The sequence below is a fragment of the Cervus elaphus genome, chromosome 19 (assembly GCF_910594005.1).
Source record: "Cervus elaphus chromosome 19, mCerEla1.1, whole genome shotgun sequence".
Classification (NCBI taxonomy): domain Eukaryota; kingdom Metazoa; phylum Chordata; class Mammalia; order Artiodactyla; family Cervidae; genus Cervus; species Cervus elaphus.
Window position 1 is genome coordinate 46,322,497 of NC_057833.1, and position 25,307 is coordinate 46,347,803.

The following is a 25,307-nucleotide window of genomic DNA, read 5'->3' on the forward strand; positions in this document are numbered from 1 at the left end:
GTTTCCCTTGCTCATACTCTGTGCAGACCCTGGGCTTCATTTATTAAGGGAGGCTGTGTTTCCTTGCAGGGCCAAGGGGGATCAAGGGGAACCAGAGAAGCAGCCAAATGGACTGGCACTCACTCCACGCTGTCTGATAGTAATGAAGTCCCTCGAGCAGTTCCCTGACCTCACATTTCTGAAGCCCATCTGGACAGCAAACCTCATAATGAGTGTTCAATATAGAGGCATGGACAGGTAGATTATTATATGGGAAGCAATTCTGGTTCCTTGCATCTCCTTTTACAAACAGTGATAGAAAAATCTTGAAGACAGGAATGCTGGGGATGGCTAGGTCCCTGGATCAAAGTGGCAGCTCCTGGATGTGGGGGGGGGGGCGGTCAATTTTGCAACCTCCAAACAAAAGATCATAGGAATGCTCTACAATTAACAGTCAATGACCTGTAGTCATCCAATGCAAGAGTAGGAGCTAAGCGGTTTATTCTAAACTCTGGTCCAGGTGAAACGCCTGATATTTCTGCAGTATCAATTCTGCAGTCAACCTCGAGGCAGAGGGCCTCAGGGCTGACTATCCATTTCAATCACCTGCAGAAATGCAGTCATGTGGCTGAAATGTGAGCCAAGGTGGCTGTGGAGCCATACTGAAATCCCCTCACGTGGAGCCAGTCACGCCTAACTCAGTCCTTTTCACAAGCTGTTTGTCACAGAAAGTCCCTCCTGTACATGTGTCACCATGATTCAGCTATGCTATTTTGCCTTTTTCCCCCAGAAAGATGCTTACAGATAAGTCTTTTTTTGCTGCCTAGATTACAAAGGAGGATTTCTCAAGAAGATGTTTATCTGGCAAAAGAAACAAGTAGTAATGCAAAGAAGGACCGTCCTCCCAGCCTGTCATCCTTTACTGGGCCTCTGCCAGGCAGGGCCCCCACAGAAGCCATCCAGGGTGGTGGTCCCACCAATGAGGCTGCCAGCTTCTGGAGCACAGGGTCGAGTTTCTCTCTCCTGCTCAGCCAGGTCCATAGCCATAGCCTGCAGGGGAGTTTCCCATCCGTGAACAGGGCCAGGTCCATCTAAGCATGCTTCCTGGAGGCTATACCTGCACAGCAAACCCCAGTGCCCTCCCAAGAGACCTTTCAGAAGAAAGACAGAAACACCACACACATACACACACACGCGCCTTAGAATTCTAACAGCAGACTGTTAACCTGAGGATGACATGGGCGCATACAAAGTTCCCAGTCCCTACAGTAAAGTTTCTTTGTGGCTCATCCAAGGGAAACCTCTAAACAGTAGCACCAACTTGAGGTTTGCATTTTGGGTGTTTGAGTCTTTACTGAATTCCAACTGCCCATCTCCCTCACATTATAATCTCCTTGAAAGCAGGAACCATGTGATCTACCTCATAATTCCTCAAAGCTCCTAATCTTGTGGTTCACACATGATGAACCCAATAAAAACTGAGAATAACAATGCCATGGATTGTCTCTAAAAAGAAAAGCAATTTCTATAAAAACACCAGCAATGGGCCTATGGACTCTTATTTAAGAACTGGTCAACACATTGTTGAGGAAGTCCCCTCTTATTAAACAATGGTCCCTTCATGTATTCAGTCAAAATCTACTGCGTGCCTGGTACCTAGACTGCACATCCCAAAGTGAGCATGCAACCTGGCCCCACCCATCTGCCCATTCATCTCCTCACTCATTCTTCCCGTGACGTGTGTCAGGCACCATGCCGTGGGTCTTACTGATTCAGTAGTGCCAGAGGACTCACACTGCACAGGGTGACATGAGAGCTGATGTGAGCCGTGTTTTCAGAGAAGGGAAGTCCCTCACATGGTCCCCACCAGGACCTCATCTCAGCCTGGGTGCTCAGCCTTCAGAAGCCTCCCTGACTCCATGACCTTCAGATGACATTGGATATTCACAACTTCCCCGGGGGGGCACAGCCATCAGAGAAGAAATAATTACATTAACAGTAACACAGTTCCACTCAGGTTTTCTGTATACAGCATTTTCCTTTTAAAATACATTTTCCCAATGTTGCCATTAAAAATAATAATCTTATAATATTTTTATCTCTACCACAGAGCAGGTATTTTCCCTCTCCTTTTATTAGTGACTCCTGCAGGGGCTACATCACTGCCGCTGGGTTACACGGACTCTGCAAAAGCAGTCAGCCTTGTCTTCTAACTCCCAGGGATGAAGGAATACAGGGCTTCTTCATCAGCCACTATTTTAAAAGCTGGCAGGTTTTTCTCTCTTTACTCAGATTTAACTCTAATAGAAACTGACAGGTTCAATCTTGGTTAATTTTTTAAAAAAAACACAAGAACAACAGCCAAGAAATTCATCCTCAGGTGTCAGCAGAAAGATGAAAATCTACTCTCTTTCATCTGATAGTCCTAGCTTACTCATCCTGAAATGATGGTGGTGGCAGAGTTACCTTATAACGCAGCGCTTCATGCCTGGTGAACAATGGACCTGGATTTATATGGACTGTAAAACCTTCCAGACAAGACTACCACATTAACATCCTGACATAAGACAATCTGGAGAGGGATGGAAAATGTCACTTGGCTAGAAGTTAGAGCTGTGTCTGTCTGTTTTCCTCCCTCATATAAACTGATTTCAGGATGAGGAACCTGAAGACAAAATGACACCATGAGTTCACACAACCTCTCAGCTCCAAATCCAGAAACAAGTACATGGAATTGTTTTTTTTTTTTTTTTAATCATAAATTTAAAATGACATTTACCAATGAAATGGCCTGCTGACTGGGTTTTCTTGAAAATAATGGGGGTGCCTAGGAAGGGGCGGTAAGAGAAGATAGATAGGAATAAAGATGAAGCAAGGTTGGCTCAGGGTTGATAATTACTAAAACTCCGTGAATATTATAATACTAAAGCACCTAGAGTACTACATGTTTCTGTCTACCTTTGTCTATGTTAGAAGCTTTCCAAGATAAAACAGAAAAAAATATGTATTGGGAGACTAGCAATGTTTAATACAGGAATACTGAGTTAGGGATAAGGATGGCCAAGTTACACTGTTTAGTGAATAAAGAAAGATGCACAAAGGTACATAAAGTATGAGTGCACTTACACACACCACTGATAAATCTGTAGAAAATTTCTGGAAAAATAACCATCTTTGTATACTGCTGCAATTTTTAATGAAAATGTATTACTCTCATATTTTTTTAAATTCAAGTAATGCAGCAGAGGAAGGAAAATAGTAGGGGTGAAAAATGAGAGAAACATCTCCATGGACAAGAAACCACTGTAGCCAAGGGCTGGAGTCCAGAAGCAGGTAGTGGCCAGAAGTTCACTCTCAGTGGGGCACTGAAATACCCGCCAGGCCCCCAGCCAGGCTCTCGGTGTGAAACAGGGGACAGGCGCCTGCCTCAGCAGTCTGTCCTCCTCACGTCCCCCGCCCTTCCTCCTGCTGTGATCTTCTGCACACAAACCTCCTCCCTCTTCGAGCTCCTGGTTTCTGACAGAGGCACGTTAACATTTCACTCCATCATTGCGGACTCACTGTTTTCTCCTGGTAATACTGTCAGTTTCTGTTTTGCAAATACGTTATACTGCTTCTCCTGGAGAAGGAAATGGCAACCCACTCCAGTATTCTTGCGTGGAAAATCCCACGGACAGAGCAGCCTGGTGGGCTAGAGTCCATGGGGTCGAAAAGAGTCAGACACGACTGAACGACTTCACTTTCACTTTCACTTTATATTGCTTAGGGTATATAGTGAAAGTATAAAACCAGCCTGCATAGATTCTAAATTCCTGATGGTGCTTTTCTCAGGGGATGGAGAAGAACACAGCACCCTAGCTGCAAGGAGTCCAGGAAAGAAAGTCTCAAGCCTTTTTGTTTCCCATAAAGGGAGGCAGACTTATATAGCAGGAAATTTCTCAAACATATGAAGGGGGTACAGATGCTGTTTTTGTTGTTGTTTAGTTGCTAAGTCATGTCTGACTCTGCAATCCCATGGACTATAGCCTGCCAGGCTCCTCTGTCCATGGGATTTCCCAGCAAAAATAATGGAGTGGGTTGCCATTTCCTTCTCCAGGGAATCTTCCCAACCCAGGGATCGAACCTGTGTCCCCTGCAATGTCAGGCAGATTCTTTACCACTGGGCCACCCAAGAAGCTATGACAGATGCTCAGAAGCCAAAATTCCAGCCCTAATTATGCTAAATTATCAGTTGCTCCAGCTTTACATACCATGAGGGAGCTGAACCTCACAGATTAAGTGAGCTCCCTAAGGTCACAGAACTAAGTGCCTGAGTGGGATTGGATAAAGTTGCTATCACAAATAAGAAATGCTAGTCTGTGCCAGATACATTGTCTAATTTAGCTTTCGATTGACTTCACCATATATAGTATTATACAGCATTGCTATAATCTCCAGGTCTCAGCTAAAGAAACTAAAATTCAGAGAGGTCAGGAAACTTGCCCAAGGTCACACAGCCATAAGTGGCAGAGGTGATGTAAGTCCACATCCTCCCCTCCTACTTCTGTGCTAGTCCTCACTTCCTTCCCAACATCCCTGACAGCCCTTTTCCAGTGCTAGGAATGGGATAAAGAGGCCTGAAAATAAGTTAGACATTTTTATTTCAAGCATCTGCAAAGAGGTTAGGCTGGCACAAATGCTATCAATAAAAACCACAAGACCTAAAAATGTAGAAGAGTGGACATCATTAAAATATTAACCACAAAAGCAAATTCCTGCCTGGTGTCATTATCAGCAGTTGACAGGATTCGCTTGCTGCTTCCACCTCATGGTGGCTTTGGGCTCAAACCAGCACACAGCCAGCCAGTGGAGCCAAGAGAGAATGAACCAGAAGCCCGTGGCTCCCATTAATAAAGCTACCATTCAACAGCTCCTCAGGAGGCCAGCCTCAAGACAGAGTGACCATGACCAATGGCTGCTACCCCAGCTCCTCAACACACACACTCTCACTCACTCACTCCAGGCTCAGCAGGAGCCCTGTGGCCTGAAGCTAAGCCATTGCCGGGTGTCCTCGCTCCAGGGGCCTACCCAACTTCCCAGGGCACAGTCTGGCCCTGGCTCCTGCAGAAGGGTGGGTGAACCTCAGGCCTGGTGTCTCCCGAAGACTCTGAAGGCTGCCTCTCAACTTCTTGCCTTCCCACTGGTTTCCCGCTTCCATACCCTTTGTTCCCATTCACTCAAGGATCTTATAGAAAAGCCAGATCACTCCCTGTTGCTAAAAAGGGGGGTTTTAACACTTGAGTAGGGGCAGAACTGCCAAATGTAGAAAAAAAGAAGGGAAGGAAGGAAAGATAACCAGCAGGATACCCAGTTACATATCAATTTCATATAAACAATACTTGTTTTGTGTAAGTATATCCCCTTAAAATATTTGGGGATATACTTACATAAAGCGGTTGTTTGTTGTTTATCTGAAATTTATTTAACTGGGCATCCTGTATTTTAACTGGCAACTATATCTGTTGTGAGTGGGGTAGAGTAGGAGGTATACAGAACAACAAATCAGGTGGAAAGGAAAACACAAACGGAGCTATGATGATTAAGGGTGGGAAGGAGGAAACGTTCTTTACCCAGAGTCTCTTTTACACCAGAAACTTTCATGTGTTTTATTTCATTTAAGCATTTCAGCAATTCTATGTATTAGACATATCTATCCCCACTTACAGATGAAAACACAGAAGTTCAGAGAATCAATTGACTTGCATAGTGTCACATGGGTAATTCGTGAAAGGCAGGACTATAATCTATGGTTTCTGAGTATAATCTGAGTCATTTCTTCTATGTATGGCTGCTCTGCGAGGTGATACACCCTTACAATTTTTATAAGTTATGCACAAAGCGGGTCTAACAGTTTTCTTTATTTTCCAATACACTCATAAAGAAGAAAATGCTCAATGGCATCCTGGATTAACACATATTTAAAACACAGCTGTTCATGGCTAAAAAGCACTAGACCATCTCCCCTTATTCCAACTAACCACACTGCCCAACTAACTAGAGTTTCCTAGCAAAGAAGAAGAGAAAGAATCATGAAAGGAAGGACAATGTTCCACCCAAGATGACCACTGCTCCCCATTTTTCAGATGAGTCTTACAGGGGCCCAAGAGGAAAAGGCTCCTTAATCAAAATGCTAGCATCCCATGAGACACCATTTTCCAAAAAATACAGCTGATGTGGTGCTATGTTTGGGACGGGGCAGGGGTGGGGGGGTGGGGGATTATTTTTTTAAAAAGCTGTTTGTCAAAAGTACAGTGGGAAATACTTTCTCTTCCAGCCCCTCAAGCTTCTAACATTCATGGCACACAATCAAAGGGAAACAGCCATAAAAATGACTTAATATGTGCCTTTTTTGAGGTATAGTAACTCTCGGACAAGTGACTATAAAAATAACACAGCTGAGAAGGTCTAGATTTATGTCTGCTTAGTGAATTTCCAGATCAGAATGCGCTCTGTTCATCAGCTAAGTTTGCTTTTGTGCTGTTTGGTTTCTAAATTTTCCTTTCTTTGCACAGATGCTAGCAGATTCTGTTTATGATAAAACCTTGCCCACCTCACAATCCACATGCCAGCTCCTGGGGGAGGACCGGGTGCCTACAGAGGAAGGCATACGACCACGGGGATTCCCCACCAGCTACACCAGCCAAGTCTACGGAGATGGGACTGAAGCTATTTTCAGGGGCCTGGCTCTGCCGGCCCTGGTTCAGGCCTTGTTTACTCCCCTGCCTTCATTCCCCCTCCCTACAAACAGTCACACCCAGGCACAGACTCCAGAGTGGCAGACAGCTAACACTCGATCGTTGGGGCTACTCCAGTTTTCTTATGGAAGATGGCAAAAAACCACAGTTCCCTGCCCCAGCCAGCAGCAAATGCTCCCAGCACCAGCATGAGACAGAAGGCAAGTATCAAATTACTCAGAGCAGGTGGGGACAGATCAACACAGGGCAGTCATTGCAGACTTCATTGTCAGAGGTCTTCAGAAACATTTCGGCTAGAAGGGGACGGAGGAGGGGAAGAGCAAGTAAAGGACTTTTCATTTCTGTTGCTTCTGATAGAGTGAGCCCTACAAACAGGGCATCTTCTGGACTTTATCACCAGCCATGCTATAAGAGTCTCCTCTGTCTCATGTCATGGTGCAGAATGAAGGATTCTGAAGATGAGGAAAACTCAATTTCATTTTGGATCTAAAATCTTTCAAAAGTTTCCTTTGAAAAGGCTAATTAAATTGCTTTTAGGTTTCACCATTTCTAAAATCTTCGATGTACAGAAAAGATAAATTCTGGCCAATACCATTTAAGTTAAGCGTGATCAAGTTTTCATCTGTATTACATGAGAAAATTCCAAACCAGTGCTTGAAGGCCTCACAGCTCTAATTGCACTTAATAGTCAGCCTGGTTTAACGATCCTTGGGGCACGGGCCCTATATAGTGGTGAGGAATTCACCAGCTGACAAGCAACCTCAGGATGAGCAAAGATGACTCGGAAATGGTGAGGGTCAGAAGGGCTGGGATCACAAATGCCAGGGCTGGAGGAGGGTGGTCTCACAGCCCACCTGCTCCCACCCTCAGATGGCAAGGCCAAGCATGGTGACCAAGCTGGGACTAGCACATAGGACATCAGACTCTTGGTTCAGTGTTCCTTCCATCTCCTCCCCTGGTTTAACAACAACCACAGACCTAACATACGCCTTGTGTGAAGGTGAAGGGAGGGGGCGGGGCGGGGTGGGGGTGTGCTGCTATGAGTGCAAGGGCAGGTGTTTGCCCGAAGTCTCCTCTTCCCCACCCACAGCAGAGTACGGGGCTCTATTGCATGACTCCAGGGCAACCTGTGAGAGGATTATGTAAGGGCAACAGCCCACCTGGTCCAGGAGTTATCAACTCACTCAGAGGCCCAGCAGGAATTTCCTGTTATGTGATCTGGGTCTTGCAAATAACTACAACCAAGCCAAGGCTGTCACTCTCCTCTAAGAGGACATGCGTGTTCTTGAGTCACTAGTTGCCCTGAGGCTCTCCGCAGACTGGGCCTGCCTCTGAGAATGCCCACAGGGAGTCAGTCACCCACCAAGGGTGGGCCAGCTCAGGGGGGCAGCAAAACCCCAGCTCCAGGCTCTGGGGGGGCTATGGTTCTGCCCGGAGGAGGAACAGGCATCAATGTGGAATTCTCTGTACCCAGGGTCATGGGCCTGGTTTTTAATGAAAACCTGCTTTTCCTTCTCTTTTTAAATGTTTTTAAATTGTAAGATATATATTACACACACAGGAATACACACAAACACATGCACAGCCCCTCAAGCGGAGCACAAGCACTGCAGCCAACCAGGGGCAATGCCCACCCGTGTCCACGCCCCTCCCACCCCCCACCCACTCCACAGGTAACTGTCATGACGCTGTTTGGGACCATCATTCCTTGGTTTTCCTTATGGCATTTACCACTTGCATGTACATCCCTAAACAGTACAGTTTAGTCTTGCCTATCAGTGCACGTAGGTACCTGTCTGCTCATTTTTATCTCAAGTACTCAACTGGATGAATATATTATATTTATCCATTCTGTTGTCTATGAGCATTCAGCTGTTTTCGGTTTGGGCTACTACAAATGATGCCACAATGAATACTCTTGAACGTGTCTCCCGGTTCTCAGTGCTGGAGTTTCTCTACGCTGAGCACCTGATAAGGAAAACACTATATATAGCACGAGAATGCACTCTTGACTCGACTGATCAAAGCCCATCTGTGCACAAAAGCTGTGCGGCCTCTCCCTCCCTGAAAAACACCAACAAACCTGCTCCCCTTACACAGAGGAGGGCTTGCTGGTGACTCGGAGGCCAAGAAAACTTAGTTCATCACCAGACAAGCAAGTTAAAGCTGCATCTCAACACCTCCATTGTAAGACAGAGCCTGAGATTTTAAAATTCTGAGCTGAACCAGAACCCAAATGGCTGGGCTTTCCACAAGAAAAAAATGTCACCAACTCTCCCAAATGAATGAGTTAAGTAAGCATCTATGGTCTTAGTGCAGACTCCGCTGCCCAAACTATTTACTGTAAACAATAAGTACAAAAGTGTCCCCAAGATGTTCAGTGCAGAAAGACGGCAGACCCATCAATCCCATCTGCAGAGGGTGGGGGGTGGAGGTGGTAAGAGTCAGAGGGGGTTCCTGGAGGCCGCAGGCCAGCTGCTCCCACGTACCTGTACACTGGCTGCATCTCCCGCGCTATGCCAATGATGGCGCCTGGCAGGAAGTTGTCGAACTCCTCAAACAATTCCCGGATGTTGGTCTTGTACTTGAGGTCTAGGTCCAGCTGAATTATCCGCAGGATCTCTGGAGAAAAGAACAATACAACAATGAGACAGGGACATACCTCCCGGGAGGCTCAGTCATTGACAGAGAATGAAGTGAAAGGTGCAGAAAGTGTACTGGATTATTCTTGCTATCACCAAATAATGCAATGACACCACCAGAAACAAAGGCCCTTCATCTACCGGCAACCCCGGACTCCCTAGAAGCCTTCACAGAAGACAACTGCCTCATAGCTTCCCTTCTGGTTGCAGATATACACTGTAAAACTAGGCGACCAAATTCTCTAGTTTACATGGCTGTTTTGGTGCTTCTCTCTGCAGTACAGGTAGTAAATGACCCATAAGTCATTGTTGCTTCAGCTTTTTATTATTATTTCTGCAAATCTAGATATATGCAGGGTTAGGATGCTGACCCAGAGAGAACCAGCCAAAAGACCTCAGATACTGTTATGTTTTTAATCCACTGTCTGAAAGGCTAACTCAGCTATAATTGGACAGACACCTGGCTCATAAGAGCTGTTTGCTTCCGTTGCCTCCAGATGACTGAGGAGCGAGAAGGGAGGAGAGAGGTGCTGAGTTCATTCTCCATCCTTCATCCAATGGGCCCATCGGAGTGTCTGCGCTGGCACTGTCAGCAGGGGATCAGACACCACGCTGACTGGGCCCTGCCCTCAGGGAAGGACACAAAAACAGAGAAGGGGTACCTAGTGCTGACGTGACATGGAAGAGGGGCCTCTCAGGGTCAAGTGATGATGGAGAGTAAGGACTCCGTCCTAAGGGAAGCCCTGGCCTGGGCATCAGATCACGTGAAAGCAGATTCCAGTTCTGCTGCCGATTAACTCTGTGATCCTGGGCGAATTATTTCACTTCTCTAAACTTCAGTTGTTTCATCTGCTAAAGTGCATATGATATGACATGCCTGGTGAGGCTGTGATGCCAAGAAGACTAGATAACAGATGGGGAACATCACCCGGGCTGTAGATGCCACAGGAAGCCAGGGTCTGGAGAGGAGGGAACTTGCTAGAGCTCGAGGCAGTCAAGGAAGACTTTTAGTAAGAACACCAGGCACCCACCTCATCTCTCTCCCAGCCCTTCGCCAGCCCAGATGCAGAGCATGGTGCTGTCAGGACCCACGACCCACAGAGGCTCCCTAAAGACAGGGACCCCATCTTTGGCATCTCAGCCTCCATCCACTCATAGTGCAGGGCTTAGCATTCAGTAAATGCTCAGGAACAGCTGTGGAATTCAAGAACCATTATCTAGTTTATGGAGAAATCACAGATTATGATTCAAGAAAAGCTGATTCAGTAGTCCCTGTTCTATTTTCCTTTGTGACACAGAAACAAAACCTTAGTTGACATTCCATGTGAGTCTTCGGAAAAAAGTAGGTGTGCATCCAGCTGCCCAGGCCAGAGGGCAATGGGCTGCTTCTCGGGCCCCTGTGGGAAGTGGGTGGAGGAGAATGGGCCCCAGGCCAGTGTGGACCCAGCGGCCAGCTTTCCCTCGCACTGCCCACACTCGCATAAATGTGAGCAAAACTGTTGCATCCTGCACTAAACACAGCAATCACAATAACCACCACCTAGAGGCTGGGAAGGGTCCTGGAGGGCAGGAAGCCCTTGTGGGAAGGGTGATGAGCCTGCAGCCTGGAGGGCAGGAAGCATTTATGGTGATGTGGCTGCCTCCTGAGAAGCTGCTCTAAACCAGGACGGACAAGAGAGGCCACAGGACAGAGTCTAAGGGCACCTGCTGCTCTCAGAGGTGGCTCTGGACAACAGAGGGGAGGAAGCTGATGGTGACCCTCAGGAAAGACACTGTATCCCAGGAGAGAATGTCCAGGCGTGAGTAGCAACCATCAAGACATCATGATGGGCAGCCCCACCACACACACCCGCTCCAGCCACTTCTCACCTGTCTACTGGTGCATCCCCTGAGCCCCGAGTTCCCTCACTCAAGGTCTCAGGCAGCTCTTTCACAAGACAGAGCAGAGCCTTCATGAGACAGGGGCAGGGGGGCACCATCATCCAAGAAGAGAAAGCACAGTATCATGGGAGGAGGAGGTGAGTGTTAGAAAACGCCGCGGGAGAAAGAAAAAGCCGCCTCTAAGGACCGGTGGTAAAGGCCTTTTTATTAAGCGTCGCTCTCGCTCTCGGGCAGAACTCCCGGGGGGCTGGTGAGTGAGGAGACAAAGGGAGTCTGCAAGGTATGAGGGGTGGGGAGGGGTTTTATAGTCCGGGCAGGGCGTCCAGGCCAGGTCTTTTCATATAAGGAAGAAAGCGCGGGCTACAGCGGTGGTCAGTGTCCGAGGGCTGTGTTGGTACCTGATTGGACCAGGCTTCAGGGGGCCAGCCCCTGAAAGTTTAGCCAGCCTCCGGAATTTGCCTTGTAGCACTTTCCCGGGGGCATGCCCCGACCTTTCAGTGAGAGACCTCACAGATGTCTGGTGCTAGTTTTGTGGCATCCTCAGGGCTGTGAAAGAAAAGGAACTCTCATTCTCATGGCCCTAGAAGACTTCCAATAATACGAGTGATGGCCACAAAAGAATGCTTTCTCTGAGTGGTTTTTGAGTGTCTAGTATTATTACACAGGCGATAGTTTTAGTTCTCAAAACCACCCAACGTAAGTGGAGTTATTCCCACGTTTAGATGAAGGACCAGAGGCTTCTTGTTATAGTTCAGTTGCTAAGTGGTATCTGACTCTTTGTGACCCTGTGGACTGCAGGATGGCAGGCTCCCCTGTCCTTCACTATCTCCCAGAGGTTGCTCAAATTCGTGTCCATTGAATCAGTGATGCTATCCAACCATCTCATCCTCTGCAGCTCCCTTCTTCTGCCCTCAATCTTGTCCAGCATCAGGGTCTTTTCCAATGAGTCAGCTCTTTGCATCGTGTGGCTCAAGCATTAGAGCTTCAGCTTCAGCACCAGTTCTTCCAATGCATATTCAGAGTTGATTTCCTTTAGGATTGACTGGTTTGACTTCCTTGCAGTCCAAGGGACTCTTGAAGAGTCTTCTCTAGCACCACAATTCGAAAGCATCAATTCTTTGGCGCTCAGCCTTCTTTATGGTCCAACTCTCACATCCATACGAGACTACTGGAAAAACCATAGCTTTGACTACACGGACTGTTGTCACCAAATAGATGTCTTTGCTTTTAAAGGTTAAAAACAATAGCCCAAGTCTTTCAACCAACAAGTGTCAGAGCTGGGATCTGAACCTAGGTTGGCTTGACTTGAAAGCCCAGCACACTCTTCCCAGTAGCCCCTGATTCTGCTCTGAGGAGAGAGGAGTTCCAGGGAGGCAGATTTGGGCTCCAGTGCTACCCGCATAGGGGCTGAGAGCACACAGAAATGCCAAAGACCTTGATAGACAAAAAGCAGGGTGACAGCCTGGCCAAATGGGAACTATGTGGATGTCATCTACATAAAAGTAGTTCACTATAAAGAAATTCCTGATAGAGGTGCCGTTCAGTCTGTCAATCAGTCATTCTTCCTTGAAAGCCTACCATGTGCTATGTGTACTCCCTGGTTTTTCAAGATCATCTAAACCCCACTTAATCTGCCCAAAGCAGCTGGAATGCCTCCTTCCCTGGCCTGTCTGGACAGGCCCCGGGCAGAGGGCAGAGCTCAAGGACATGAGATATCTCTTGAGGAGACCCAGTTCCTGCACTTGGGCAGAGTCCTGGCCTTGTCTAAATACACCCCTCAATAAATCTGAGCACCTTCCCAGTCCTTCAAGGAATGACTAGGAGTGAACTTGGAAAGATCTCACACAGTCAGAAGATATATGAATTTGAGATGCTTTAATATATTTTGTAACTCCTCCTTGGTAAGGCACCTTTCAGGAAGGGTTTGCTTAAAATTGGGAACACTTCTTTTTTTTTTTTTATCCAACCATCCTCTTTTTTTAAAATTAATTAATTAATTAACTTTACAATATTGTATTGGTTTTGCCATACCTTAACTTGAATCCGCCATGGGTGTACATGTGTTCCCCATCTTGAATGCCCCTCCCACCTCCCTCCCCATCCCATCCCTCTGGGTCATCCCAGTGCACCAGCCCTGAGCATCCTGTATTATGCATTGAACCTGGACTGGCGATTCATTTCACATATGATAATTTACATGTTTCAATGCCATTCTCCCATATCATCCTGCCCTCGCCCTCTCCCACAGAGTCCAAAAGACTGTTCAATACATCTGTGTCTCTCTTGCTGTCTCGCATACAGGGTTATCATTACCATCTTTCTAAATTTCACATATATGCGTTGGTATACTGTACTGATGTTTTTCTTTTTGATTTACTTCACTCTGTATAATAGGCTCCAGTTTCATCCACCTCATTAGAACTGACTCAAATGTATTCTTTTTAATGGCTGAGTAATATTCCATTGTGTATATGTACCACAACTTTCTTATCCATTCATCTGCTGATGGGCATCTAGGTTGCTTCCATGTCCTGGCTATTATAAACAGTGCTGGGATGAACATTGGGGTACACATGTCTCTTTCAATTCTGGTTTCCTCAGTGTGTATGCCCAGCAGTGGGATTGCTGGGTCATATGGCAGATCTATTTCCAGTTTTTTAAGGAAGCTCCACACTGTTCTCCATAGTGGCTGCACTAGTTTGCATTCCCACCAACAGTGTAAGAGGGTTCCCTTTTCTCCACACCCTCTCCAGCATTTATTGCTTATAGACTTTTGGATAGCAGCCATTCTGATTGGTGAGTAATGGTACCTCATTGTGGTTTTGATTTGCATTTCTCTGATAATGAGTGATGTTGAGCATCTTTTCATGTGTTTGTTAGCCATCTGTATGTCTTCTTTGGAGAAATGTCTGTTTAGTTCTTTGGCCCACTTTTTGATTGGGTCTTTTATTTTTCTGGAATTGAAGTGCAGGAGTTACTTGTATATTTTTGAGAATAATTCTTTGTCTGTGGCTTCATTTGCTATTATTTTCTCCCATTCTGAAGGCTGTCTTTTCACCTTGCTTATAGTTTCCTTTGTTGTGCGAAAGCTTTTAATTTTAATTAGGTCCCATTTGCTTATTTTTGCTTTTATTTCCAATATTCTAGGAGGTGGGTCATAGAGGATCCTGCTGTGGTTTATGTCAGAGAGTGTTTTCTCTATGTTTTCCTCTAGCAGTTTTATAGTTTCTGGTCTTACATTTAGATCTTTAATCCATTTTGAGTTTATTTTTGTGTACGGTGTTAGAAAGTGTTCTAGTTTCATTCTTTTACAAGTGGTTGACCAGTTTTCCCAGCACCACTTGCAAAAGAGATTGTCTTTTCTCCATTGTATATTCTTGCCTCCTTTGTCAAAGATAAGGTGTCCATAGGTGCGTGGATTTATCTCTGGGCTTTCTATTTTGTTCCATTGATTTATATTTCTGTCTTTGTGCCAGTACAACACTGTCTTGATGACTGTGGCTTTACAGTAGAGACTGAAGTCAGGCAGGTTGATTCTTTCTTTCTCAAGATTGCTTTGGCTATTTGAGGTTTTTTGTATTTCCATACAAATTGTGAAATTATTTGTTCCAGTTCTCTGCAAAATACAGTTGGTATCTTGATAGGGATTACATTGAATCTATAGGTTGCTTTGGGAACACTTCTTTCAAGAGGGCCTTCACCACATGAGGTTACTTGATTAGGAAGGAAAGAGATAGCAGTGCCAGCATGAAGTGACCCCTTAACACCAATGTGAAAGGCTAACCTGGTTGTCACCTTTCAGATTGAGGCAGGAGGACACACCCTTCTATTCAAGGAGATCGATTGCTCCCTGAGAACAGCCTGCTCTATCGTGCAGGCATCTGTCCAGGCAGTTGTCCTTTTATGCAACTGTGAAGTAAGATGCCAAGTTGTAAATGTCACTGCTGAAAAGAGGAAGATGCTTACCAGGAATGCTGGAATTCATTAGGATGAGATTTGATTTTTTTAAAGGGCTGTTTCTCTGGTACTTGATATAGTCATCTCTCTATGGGAATTACATCCAGAAAGTTTTACACATAATGTTGAAAGTTGTGCTGAGGATGAAAGTAGGGTGATACATGGAAGTAGCAACCACAGTGATGGCCCTGAGAAGATGCTGGTTGGAGGATAGCTGTAATGACAGCAGCAGGACCACTGAAGTGTAAGGTATAAATGAATGAGATAATTGCCCCCAAAGCAAAGAGGAGATGAAATCTATAAAGCATGGGGGAGGATGCCTGAGAAAAAGGAAGACTGTTGTTGTTTAGTCACTAAGTCATGTCCAACTCTTTATGAACCCACGGACTGTAGCCCATCAGGCTCCTCTGTGCATGGGACCAGATCTGAAAGAGACATGTGCACCCCAATGTTCATCGCAGCACTGTTTATAATTGCCAGGACATGGAAGCAACCTAGATGCAGACGAATGGATAAGGAAGCTATGGTACATATACACAATGGAATATTATTACTCAGCCATTAAAAAGAATTCATTTGAATCAGTTCTAATGAGATGGATGAAACTGGAGCCCATTATACAGAGTGAAGTAAGCCAGAAAGATAAAGACCAATACAGTATACTAATGCATATATATGGAATTGTAAAAGATGGTAACGATATCCCTATAAGCAAAACAGAAAAAGAGACACAGATGTACAGAACAGACTTTGGGACTCTGTGGGAGAAGGAGAGGGTGGGATGTTCTGAGAGAATAGCACTGAAACAAGTATACTATCAAGGGTGAAACAGATCACCAGCCCAGGTTGGATGCATGAGACAAGTGCTCAAGGCTGGTGTACTGGGAAGACCCAGAGGGATGGGATGGGGAGGGAGGCAGGAGGGGGGATCGGATTGGGAACACATGTAAATCCATGGCTGATTCATGTCACTGTATGGCAAAAACCACTACAATATTGTAAAGTAATTAACCTCCAACTAATAAAAATAAATGGAAAAAAAAAAAAAGAATACTGGAGTGGATTGCCATTTCCTCCTCCAGGGGGTCTTCCTGACCCAGGGATAGAACCCATGTCTCCTGCATTGGCAGGCAGATTTTTTACCACTGAGTTATCAGGGAAGCCCCAAAGAAGGACTAGTCATCTACAAAATGCAAAAGAATGGCTAGCATCTAAGGCTGGTTGAATGTCCACCATGTCAGAATTCCATGAGAAGACAGCAAAAAGGTAGAGGACAGAATAATCTAGGATAACAGATTTGAAAAGAAAACCCAATAATAACTGAGGCCATTCTACAGATGGAGAAGGTGAGGACCAAAGAAGATGAAGGACCTGCCAGGGATCACATAGTCCAACTAAGTGGCAAAGCTGATCTCAGAACTCAGGTCTTCTGACTCCCTAACTGATGCTCTCATGTTAACTAGCCCCCCTCCCCCCACTCCCAGCACAAGCCATGAACTCCTAGGGAGCAGAAGTCACTGTGTAATGGCCCAGAAGGTTATATACAAGACTCACCAGACACCCTACACAATTAGCTCATGAAGGATTTGCATATTATCCCATGAAAATATAAACCTGAAGATAAATAAGTAGTAGCCAAATAAAGAAAAGAGATTTCTATGACCCCCACAGTTTGTAGTCAACTTGTGGGAATGGGAAAATAGCTCTCTATATTCTCACATTAACATCAGGAATGGATTTAAACAAATCTTTTTAGTTGCTAAGTCATGTCTGACTCTTGAGACCCCATGGACTGTAGCTCACCAGGCTCCTCTGTCCATGGGATCTCCCAGGCAAGAATACTGGAGTGGGTTGCCTTTTCCTTCTCCAGGGGATCTTCCTGACTCAGGGATTAAACCTGGGTCTCCTGCATTACAGGCAGATTCTTTACCTTCCTTGCAAACAAATCTTTACATTCCTCTAAAAACACACCTTGAGCTATGTTAAATTCAAAGGCGGGCAGGAACCTGACTCAGCATCCAGGAGCCGACTAAACTCAGTGCCTGGTGTAGGAGACACAGCAACCAGCAGTTCAACACTGTCTGCTCCATGCCTAGCATCCTCTGTTCCAATCACACCTGTGCATGCCTGGGAATGTGTTTGCTGCGACATCCAATTAGCTGAGGGGCATTCCAACCAGCCCCTCAGACTTACTATGTGTTTAAATCACAAAAACTGAAGTGTCAGTGTGTGCCTAGGTCATGTTCTCAGGTAGGAGGCCTGGCTCGCATGTTACAAAGGGGCCTGTGTGAGCACCTAGTGTTCTAGGAACACGCTTGTGGCTGGTCGTCCTCCTCAGATGAGTTCAGCTCCCTGAGGCTGGTGGCCCAGGCCTCTCTGTAAATGATGGCTCGCAGCTGGAGCTTTACATGCTAGTGGCCATGAGGATGACAGCCCCGGCGAACTGACCTGGGCCACTCCAGGGAACGGAAGAACTGCTGCCTACAGAGGTTACACAGGACTGATGAACGTGTGATCACAAGACAGGATCCACTGAAAATGTCAACTCAAACTGGGCAAAGATGCTCAGAACCTGGGAGGCTTTCTGGTCTAAGACACTTCCTCTTGAGCCTCAAGTCCAGAGGATAAAGTAAACAGTGTGGTGCCATCTTCACAAGGGGACAGGTCTGCTCGCCTCACCCTCTCATGATCCCATTACAGGCTAACAGAGTGGTACCACTCAGTTCTACCAAGCTGGAAAAGGAAAGACAAGATCCCAAGTGCTGGCTCAAAATGTGCTTCCAAGACCTTCGAATCCCCATTACCGCACCACCCTGGCCCCGGCCGGCACTGAGGAGGTTCCGATTGTTGTTCTTGGGGTTCAGGAGGTCCACCCCTGCTTCTGTGTCGGAGGCCCTGAGCGCCAGCCTGGCTGAACAGTAGGGTCAATTCCTCGGCACAAGTGCCCTGCAGAAGGCAATATCCATGGCCTTAAAACCAGCTGGGAGGTTCCCAAGTCAACATTTCCCACTGGAACCTGGCTTGGGACAGATCAGCATCAGCCTCCAATTAAACCGGCCACAAGGCATGTCATCTGACCAGGGATGGAATTACAACCCAGGGTGAGTAATTAAGGATAGCCCCAAACAAACAAAAGGATTTTTTAAAAAAACCTCCTTTCCTCTCCCCTCCCTTCTCCTATCCCCAGATACAATAGACACATCTTAACACATACAAAATAACAGAGGTCAGGAAATGCTGAAGAGATAAGATGTGCTTAGTTATGTAAGCACTGGCCCCCATCCTGGGCAGCAGACAGGCCTTCTCCTGGGCAGATGAACCATGCAAGTGCCTTCTCTCCCTTTCTGAAAGCTCTGAAAGAGCATCAGGGCTTTCCCAGAGATAAAGATTTATAACACAGCAGAGGGCTTTCACCTCAGAACATCAGCCCAAGCTTTCCACTAACCGGGAGGGGGTTCAGGGAGGAAGGGAAGTTATGACAACCCCAAGCTATGCAGGGCATCATGAGCTGAGGACCCGGAAGCAGCTGCTCTGGAAGGGGGCCCTTTCTCATTGTCTGCTTGGCAAGATTGCAACAATTTGCCACCTGCTTTATCATCCTCTGGAGCTTGTTAACTGCTGCTCAGCAGCACCTCTGGCCTGCAGGGGTGAAAGGGCAGCTGAAAGGGATGGACACTTCCTCCAAGGGTAAGAGGCTCCTGACCAAGGAGGGGAGGAGAGAGTCCGCAAGTGCCACACTAGCCACACCAACCCAGCTTCTTTCGCTGGAGGGTGTCAGGCCATACTTGATGGAGGGCCTGCCGTCACGTTGCACAGACCCAGCTGTGTCCCTGAGGGGGCCTGAGGGTGGAACAGGCTGGGGTGGTTTTCACACCCAACAGGGAACTTGGGTTCCCTCCCAGCAGGGTTTTTACCCACCCTGCAGAGCTTCTTTCCATCCGCTGTGCCGTGCAGGGCCCAGCTGCAGGACAGCTGGCTCACTATGGGCATAGCTGGCACAAAGGAACACAGTGGAACATGCCAAGGGGCCAAGGGCTCAGATTGCCGGGGCTCCTCCAGCCTGGTCAGCCAAATACTCCCTCCCTCCCTCGGGAAGCCTGTGCCAGGCCCGTGCTGGGGCTTTACAACCAGCACACGAACTTTACAACTCAGCTCGCGAACCTCCACTCTGCTCTGCCTGGTGGGTATCAGGACCTCCCATCTTCAAGCGAGGATGCTGAGGCTCAGAGAACTTTGGCGACTTGACTAGGATGATCTAGCAAAGAAGCGTCAGAATTGAAAGCAAGCACAGATTTGCCTCACACAGGTTTCTGAGAAAAGCCTTCAGACATCTCTGAAGCCCTTTTTCAAATTCTGTTATCTTTAAAAACAAGACATGCCACCATATCAAGAGTGAAAATACCAAACAGCTCCAGAGCATCTTGGCAGACACGAGGTTTCCCATGGGCCAAGAAGGGGTTTCCCGCTTCCCACAGCCACCTCCCTCAAACCATCCCCACCCCACCCTCAAGGAACTTGAAGACTCTTGGGGTTCCCCTTTACTGAGCAAGGACCAATGGAGAAGTTTCAGAAAAAAGAGGTTTCATGCCACAAAATAAGTTGAAAGGAAGTTCTGAAGTCCAGTGCTTGCCCTTCAGCCCCACATTCCCCAGCCTTCAGTCCCTGGAAGCCAGGATGCAGCAGTGCTCAGGTCTGCTGACTCAGAAGTCCCTGGGGCTAAGCGATGCTTCCACATCAGTGGCCAGCCCCCTCCCCTGAGGGAAGAGGGGAAGGGAAAGGAAATAGAGCTCATAAGAGTGATTTATATGACCTGTTAGCAGCTCTGGTGAAAGGCTTTGGGGCCAAGAGGTTGAAATTAATGACCACAGTCAGTTTTATGTATTAACTATACAGCAAATTCTTTCTTCTAGCCCTATTCACCCTTCTCAAAATTAAGCATAGAGTGTTAGCTACGGCTCAGCCATAACATTTTTTACAACTATCAGCTCCTATTTTGTGGACAAAACAGAGTATTATGAAGAGACATGGTTTTTGCTTCAGCAACAGTGCAACATGTGTCTCCAGCCTGAGCACCTTCAGTGACTTGGTATAAATCATATCCTTTAGGATGGGCCAGAATTTATTTTCAACTCAGCTGAAAAACTTTAGGGACATATATAGAAGACAACACATAAAACATCCGGCCTCAATTTTCTTCTCACTTCTCTTGCCAATATGAAATTATAGCTCACGCACTTCTTTATGAAGTTCAATACACAGGGGAAATTGAATTTTAGATTTGGAAAGCAGAATAGCAGACTATCCGCCCAACCCTCCCCCCTTCTTTCATTTCTATGGTATGGAGGTCCCTGGTCCCTGTTGGCCTCCCCACAGCCTATCGCTCTCTGGTATCTGCTACTGACCTTGTTTCTTGTCTCCAAGCCTGTAAGCTCTCCTTCCTGTTGAGGGCAGGACCACATTCTGACTTTGTTCACCAACTCTGTGACCATGCCTGGTCTCTGCTCTTTGCAAGTAGGCTTTTTCTCACAGACCCTTGGGGATGGCAGCAGTAGAAAGCAGTCCTCGTTGGACAGCTGTTCCAAGCTGGCCTACCACTGAGATCTGTATCTGCCAGTCCAGGTCAGTCATCATGCAGGATTCCTGTCCTTCATCGCCTGCCTCACACTTTCCCCCTGCCTGGCTCCTTGCCCCAGTATATCTCTCCTAAACCTGGAATGGTCACTAGTGAGGTGAGCCAAGCCAGACATAGCCAGGCCCCAGTGAGCTGGAGCACACCCCAAAACTGTCTCTATAACACCCACGGGAGTTCTGTGGGCAAGAAGTTGACATCTCCTAATACAGTTTCTGGTGGCTCCATGTTCCATTCTGACACTCAGGGCACATTTTCTGCACGCTGCCTGGCTGTGTGCTAGAGCACAATGCTGACCTACAAGTCTCTGAGCAACACCTAAGCAAGCACAGGCAGTTTTGCTTTCAAGGTTCCAGCACCTTGGCCACTTCTTTCAGTTCACTAATGAGAAGGCTTCTGTATTTTGGCAGCTGTTCTTCCTGGTGTGAACAATAGATTCATCAGTCTTTTCTGGGGCTGAACTGTCTGAGTCCCTTTCACCCAGCAGACTCATCCTTCTCAAATGGGGTCATGTAGCCCACCACCAACCTCAGACTCAAGGCCACGGGTCTCCTTCAGCCTCCTCCTCTAGCTGATACAGCAGGAGGACCTGAAGGAGAGTGAAGGGCACCACCGAAATGCTTACACGAGGAGGGTAAGTGGATCAGGAAGAGAAGAGCCAACTTCTCGGGCACATGCCTGACTTCTCCCTGGGACCATGCAGGAGTCGAGGAAAGAGAGGACCCACACAACATCCCTTGGGTCCAGAAATCTACATCATGGCAACCTGCAAGGGAAACAAATCAGTTTCTACACTTTATGAATCCAGAAATACCTCTCTGAGGCAGGTGAAGATCTACCCACCTTCTTACCTTTTGAAACAAGAGGGGAAAAAACCCTATTTTTCTTTCTAAAAGATTAAAAGGTTTTACTCTTTTCAGGAGGAACACCTGTGATGGTTTGTAAACTGGTTTGCCAATGATCAAACGGCTCTCCAAGTTTCCTGCCCCCTGAGTCAGGACTCCTGAAAATATGTCACATAATTTTGGTTTTTATGATACATTAGAAAAAAGATAGAAACCATAAACAAAATGAATAGACAACATACAGACTGGGAGAAAATATCTGCAAATGATGCAACCAACAAGGGTTTAATTTCCAAAATATACAAACAGCTCATACAACTCAATAACAAAAAACCACACAACCCAATCAAAAAATGGGCAGAAGACCTAAAGAAACATTTCTCCAAAAAAGACAGAGAGATGGCCACAAAGCATTTGAAAAGTTAATTATTAGAGAAATGCAAATCAAAACCCCGATGAGGTCCTACCTCAAACCAGTCAGAATGGCCGTCATCAAAAAATCTACAAATAACAAATGCTGGAGAGGATGTGGGGACAAGTAAAACAAAATTTTACATTCCTATACTGTTGGTGGGAATGTAAATTGGTACAGCTGCTATGGAGAACAGTACGGAGGTTCCTTAAAAAACTAAAATACAGTTGCCATAAGATCCAGCAGTTACACCTGAGCACACACCTGGTTCAGTTTAGTTCAGTTGCTCAGTCATGTCTGACTCTTTGTGACCCCATGAACTGCAGCACCCCAGGCTTCCCAGTCCCCATCACCAACTCGCAGAGCACCAAACTCATGTCCATCAAGTCGGTGATGCCATTCAACCATCTCATCCTCTATTGTCCCCTTCTCCTCCTGCCTTCAATCTTTCTCAGCACCGGGGTCTTTTCCAATGAGTCAGTTCTTCACATCAGGTGGCCAAAATATTGGAGCTTCAGCTTCAGCATCAGTTCTTTCAATGAATATTCAGGACTGATTTCCTTTAGGATGGACTGGTTGGATCTCCTTGCAGTCCAAGGGACTCTCAAGAGTCTTCTCCAATGCCACAGGTCAAAAGCATCAGTTCTTTGGTGCTAAGCATTCTTTATGGTCCAACTCTCACATCCATACATGACTACTGGAAAAGCCATAGCTTTGACTAGATGGATCTTTGTTGGCAAAGTAATGTCTCTGCTTTTTAATACACTGTCTAGGTTTGTCATAGCTTTTCTTCCAAGAAGCAAGTGTCTTAATTTCATGGCTGCAGTCACCATCCGCAGTGATTTTGCAGTCCAAGAAAATAAAGTCTGTCACTGTTTCTATTGTTTCCCAATCTATTTGCTATGAAGTTATGGGGCTGGATGCCATGATTGTAGTTTTCTGAATGTTAAGTTTTAAACCAGCTTTTTCACTCTCCTCTTTCACTTTCATCAAGAGGCTCTTTAGTTCTTCTTTACTTTCTGCCGTAAGGGTGGTGTCATCTGCATATCTGAGGTTATTGATATTTCTCCAGGCAATCCTGATTCCAGCTTGTGCTTCATCCAGTCTGGCATTTTGCATGATGTACTCTGCATATAAGTTAAATAAGCAAGATGACAATATACAACCTTGATGTACTCCTTTCCCAATTTAGAAACAGTCCATTGTTCCATGTCCGGTTCTAACAGTTGCTTCTTGACCTGCATACAGGTTTCACAGGAGGCAGGGAAGGTCCTCTGGTACTCCCATCTCTAGGAATTTTCCACAGTTTTCTGTGATCCACCCAGTCAAAGGCTTTAGCATAGTCAATGAAGCAGATGTTTTTCTGGAATTCTCTTGCTTTTTTTTATGATCCAACAGATGTTGGCAATTTGATCTCTGGTTCCTCTGTCTTTTCTAAAACCAGCTTAAACATCTGGAAGTTCTCAGTTCACATCCTGCTGAAGCCTAGCTTGGAGAATTTTAGCATTACTTTGCTAGCATGTGAGATGAGTGCAATCATGCGGTAGTTTGAACATTCTTTGGCATTGCCTTTCTTTGGGACTGGAATGAAAACTGACCTTTTCCAGTCCTGTGGCCACTGCTGAGTTTTCCAAATTTGCTGACATAGTGAGTGCAGCACTTTCACAGCATCATCTTTCAGGATTTGAAATAGCTCAGCTGGAATTCCATTACCTCCACTAGCTTTGTTCACGGTGATGCTTCCTAAGGCCCACTTGACTTCACACTCCAGGATGTCTGGCTCTAGGTGAGTGATCACACCATCATGGTTATTTGGGTCATTAAGATCTTTTTTGTGTAGTTATTCTGTGTATTCTTGCCACCCTTTCTTAATATCTTTTGCTTCTGTTAGGTCCACCCGTTTCTGTCCTTTATTGTGCCCATCTTTGCACGAAACATTCCCTTGGTATCTCTAATGTTCTTGAGATCTCTAGTCTTTCCCATCCTATTATTTTCCTCTATTTCTTTTCATTAATCACTTAGGAAGGCTTTCTTATCTCTCCTCGCTATTCTTCGAAACTCTTGCATTCAGATGGGTGTATCTTTTCTTTTCTCTTTTGCCTTTAGCTTCTCTTCTTTTCCCAGCTATTTGTTGAGGCCTCCTCAGACAACCATTTTCCTTCTCTGTAAAATGAGCATAACAAAACCTCAAGGGTTGGCTTTTGGGGTTAAATGATATAATCTAGGTAAAACACCTAGACCAGTACTCTAAGCACTATGATCAGTACAATAAGCACCAGAAGAGTTGGCTGTTATCAATTACTAACAGCCTGACTGGTAGTTAGCCCTCAATAAACAGGGGTAATGGCGGTAATGGCGACCTCCTTCAAAGGACCTCTGCCAGGACTGTTGCGTTCAGTGTCCCTAATCCCACAGCAGGCCACTGTCAACCCATGCCCCTGCCGGAGACTCCTGGATACTCATGGGCAAGTCTGGTTCAGTCTCTTATGGGGTCACTGCTCCTTTCTCCTGGGTCCTGGCACACACAAGGTTTTGTTTGTACCCTCCAAGAGGGCACACAAGATCGTGGAGAAGAAGGATGTGCACTCATCTTCTCCTGTGAGAACTCCAAAATTACAACTAACCACTGAATAACCATCAACAGGAGAATGTTGGATCCCACCAAGAAAAGATACTCCATGTCCAAGGGCAAAGGATAAGCCCCAACAAGATAATGGAAGGGGTGAAATCACATTTAGAATCAATCCCTATACCCACCAGAGACGCTCAGAGGGCTCAAACAAAACTTTGTGTGCACCAGGACCCAGGGACCCCACAGAAAATGAGACAGACCTGCCTTTGAGTGTTTGTCTCCTGCGGAGGCGTGGGTCAGCAGTGGCCTGCCGCAAGGGCAAGGGTTCTGGGTGCAGCAGACCTGGGAGGTGTGGCATGTGTCCCAGACAACCCACAAACTGGAGAAAAATTATACCAAAGACGTTTTCATTGTTGTGAAAGTTCTAGGGCCCACAACATATTTCCCAACCTGAGTTACCAAAGGGGAAGGGAGGGAGGGAGGGAGAGAGGGATAAATTAGATATTTGAGATTAACAGGTATATACTTAATATTCCATAATAAACTATAATGGAAAAGAATATGAAAAAGAAAAATATATATGCATACATATATACATAAATATATAAAACTGAATCATTTTGCTATATACCAGAAACATAACATTGTAATCAACC

General features: G+C 46.0%; 1 protein-coding gene across 3 annotated transcripts in view; it reads right to left on the reverse strand.

Annotated features, from left to right (window-relative positions):
- XXYLT1 (xyloside xylosyltransferase 1) overlaps positions 1-25,307 on the reverse strand; it is a 174,100-nt gene that overhangs the window by 67,068 nt on the left and 81,725 nt on the right. For all 3 annotated transcript variants that reach the window (XR_006335293.1, XM_043874482.1, XM_043874483.1), the window contains exon 3: positions 9,203-9,335. Coding sequence is in view for 2 of the 3 variants with exons in the window: in XM_043874482.1 (XP_043730417.1) it covers positions 9,203-9,335 (133 nt within the window). In the remaining variant the exon portion in view is untranslated. The remainder of the gene's footprint in view (positions 1-9,202; positions 9,336-25,307) is intronic.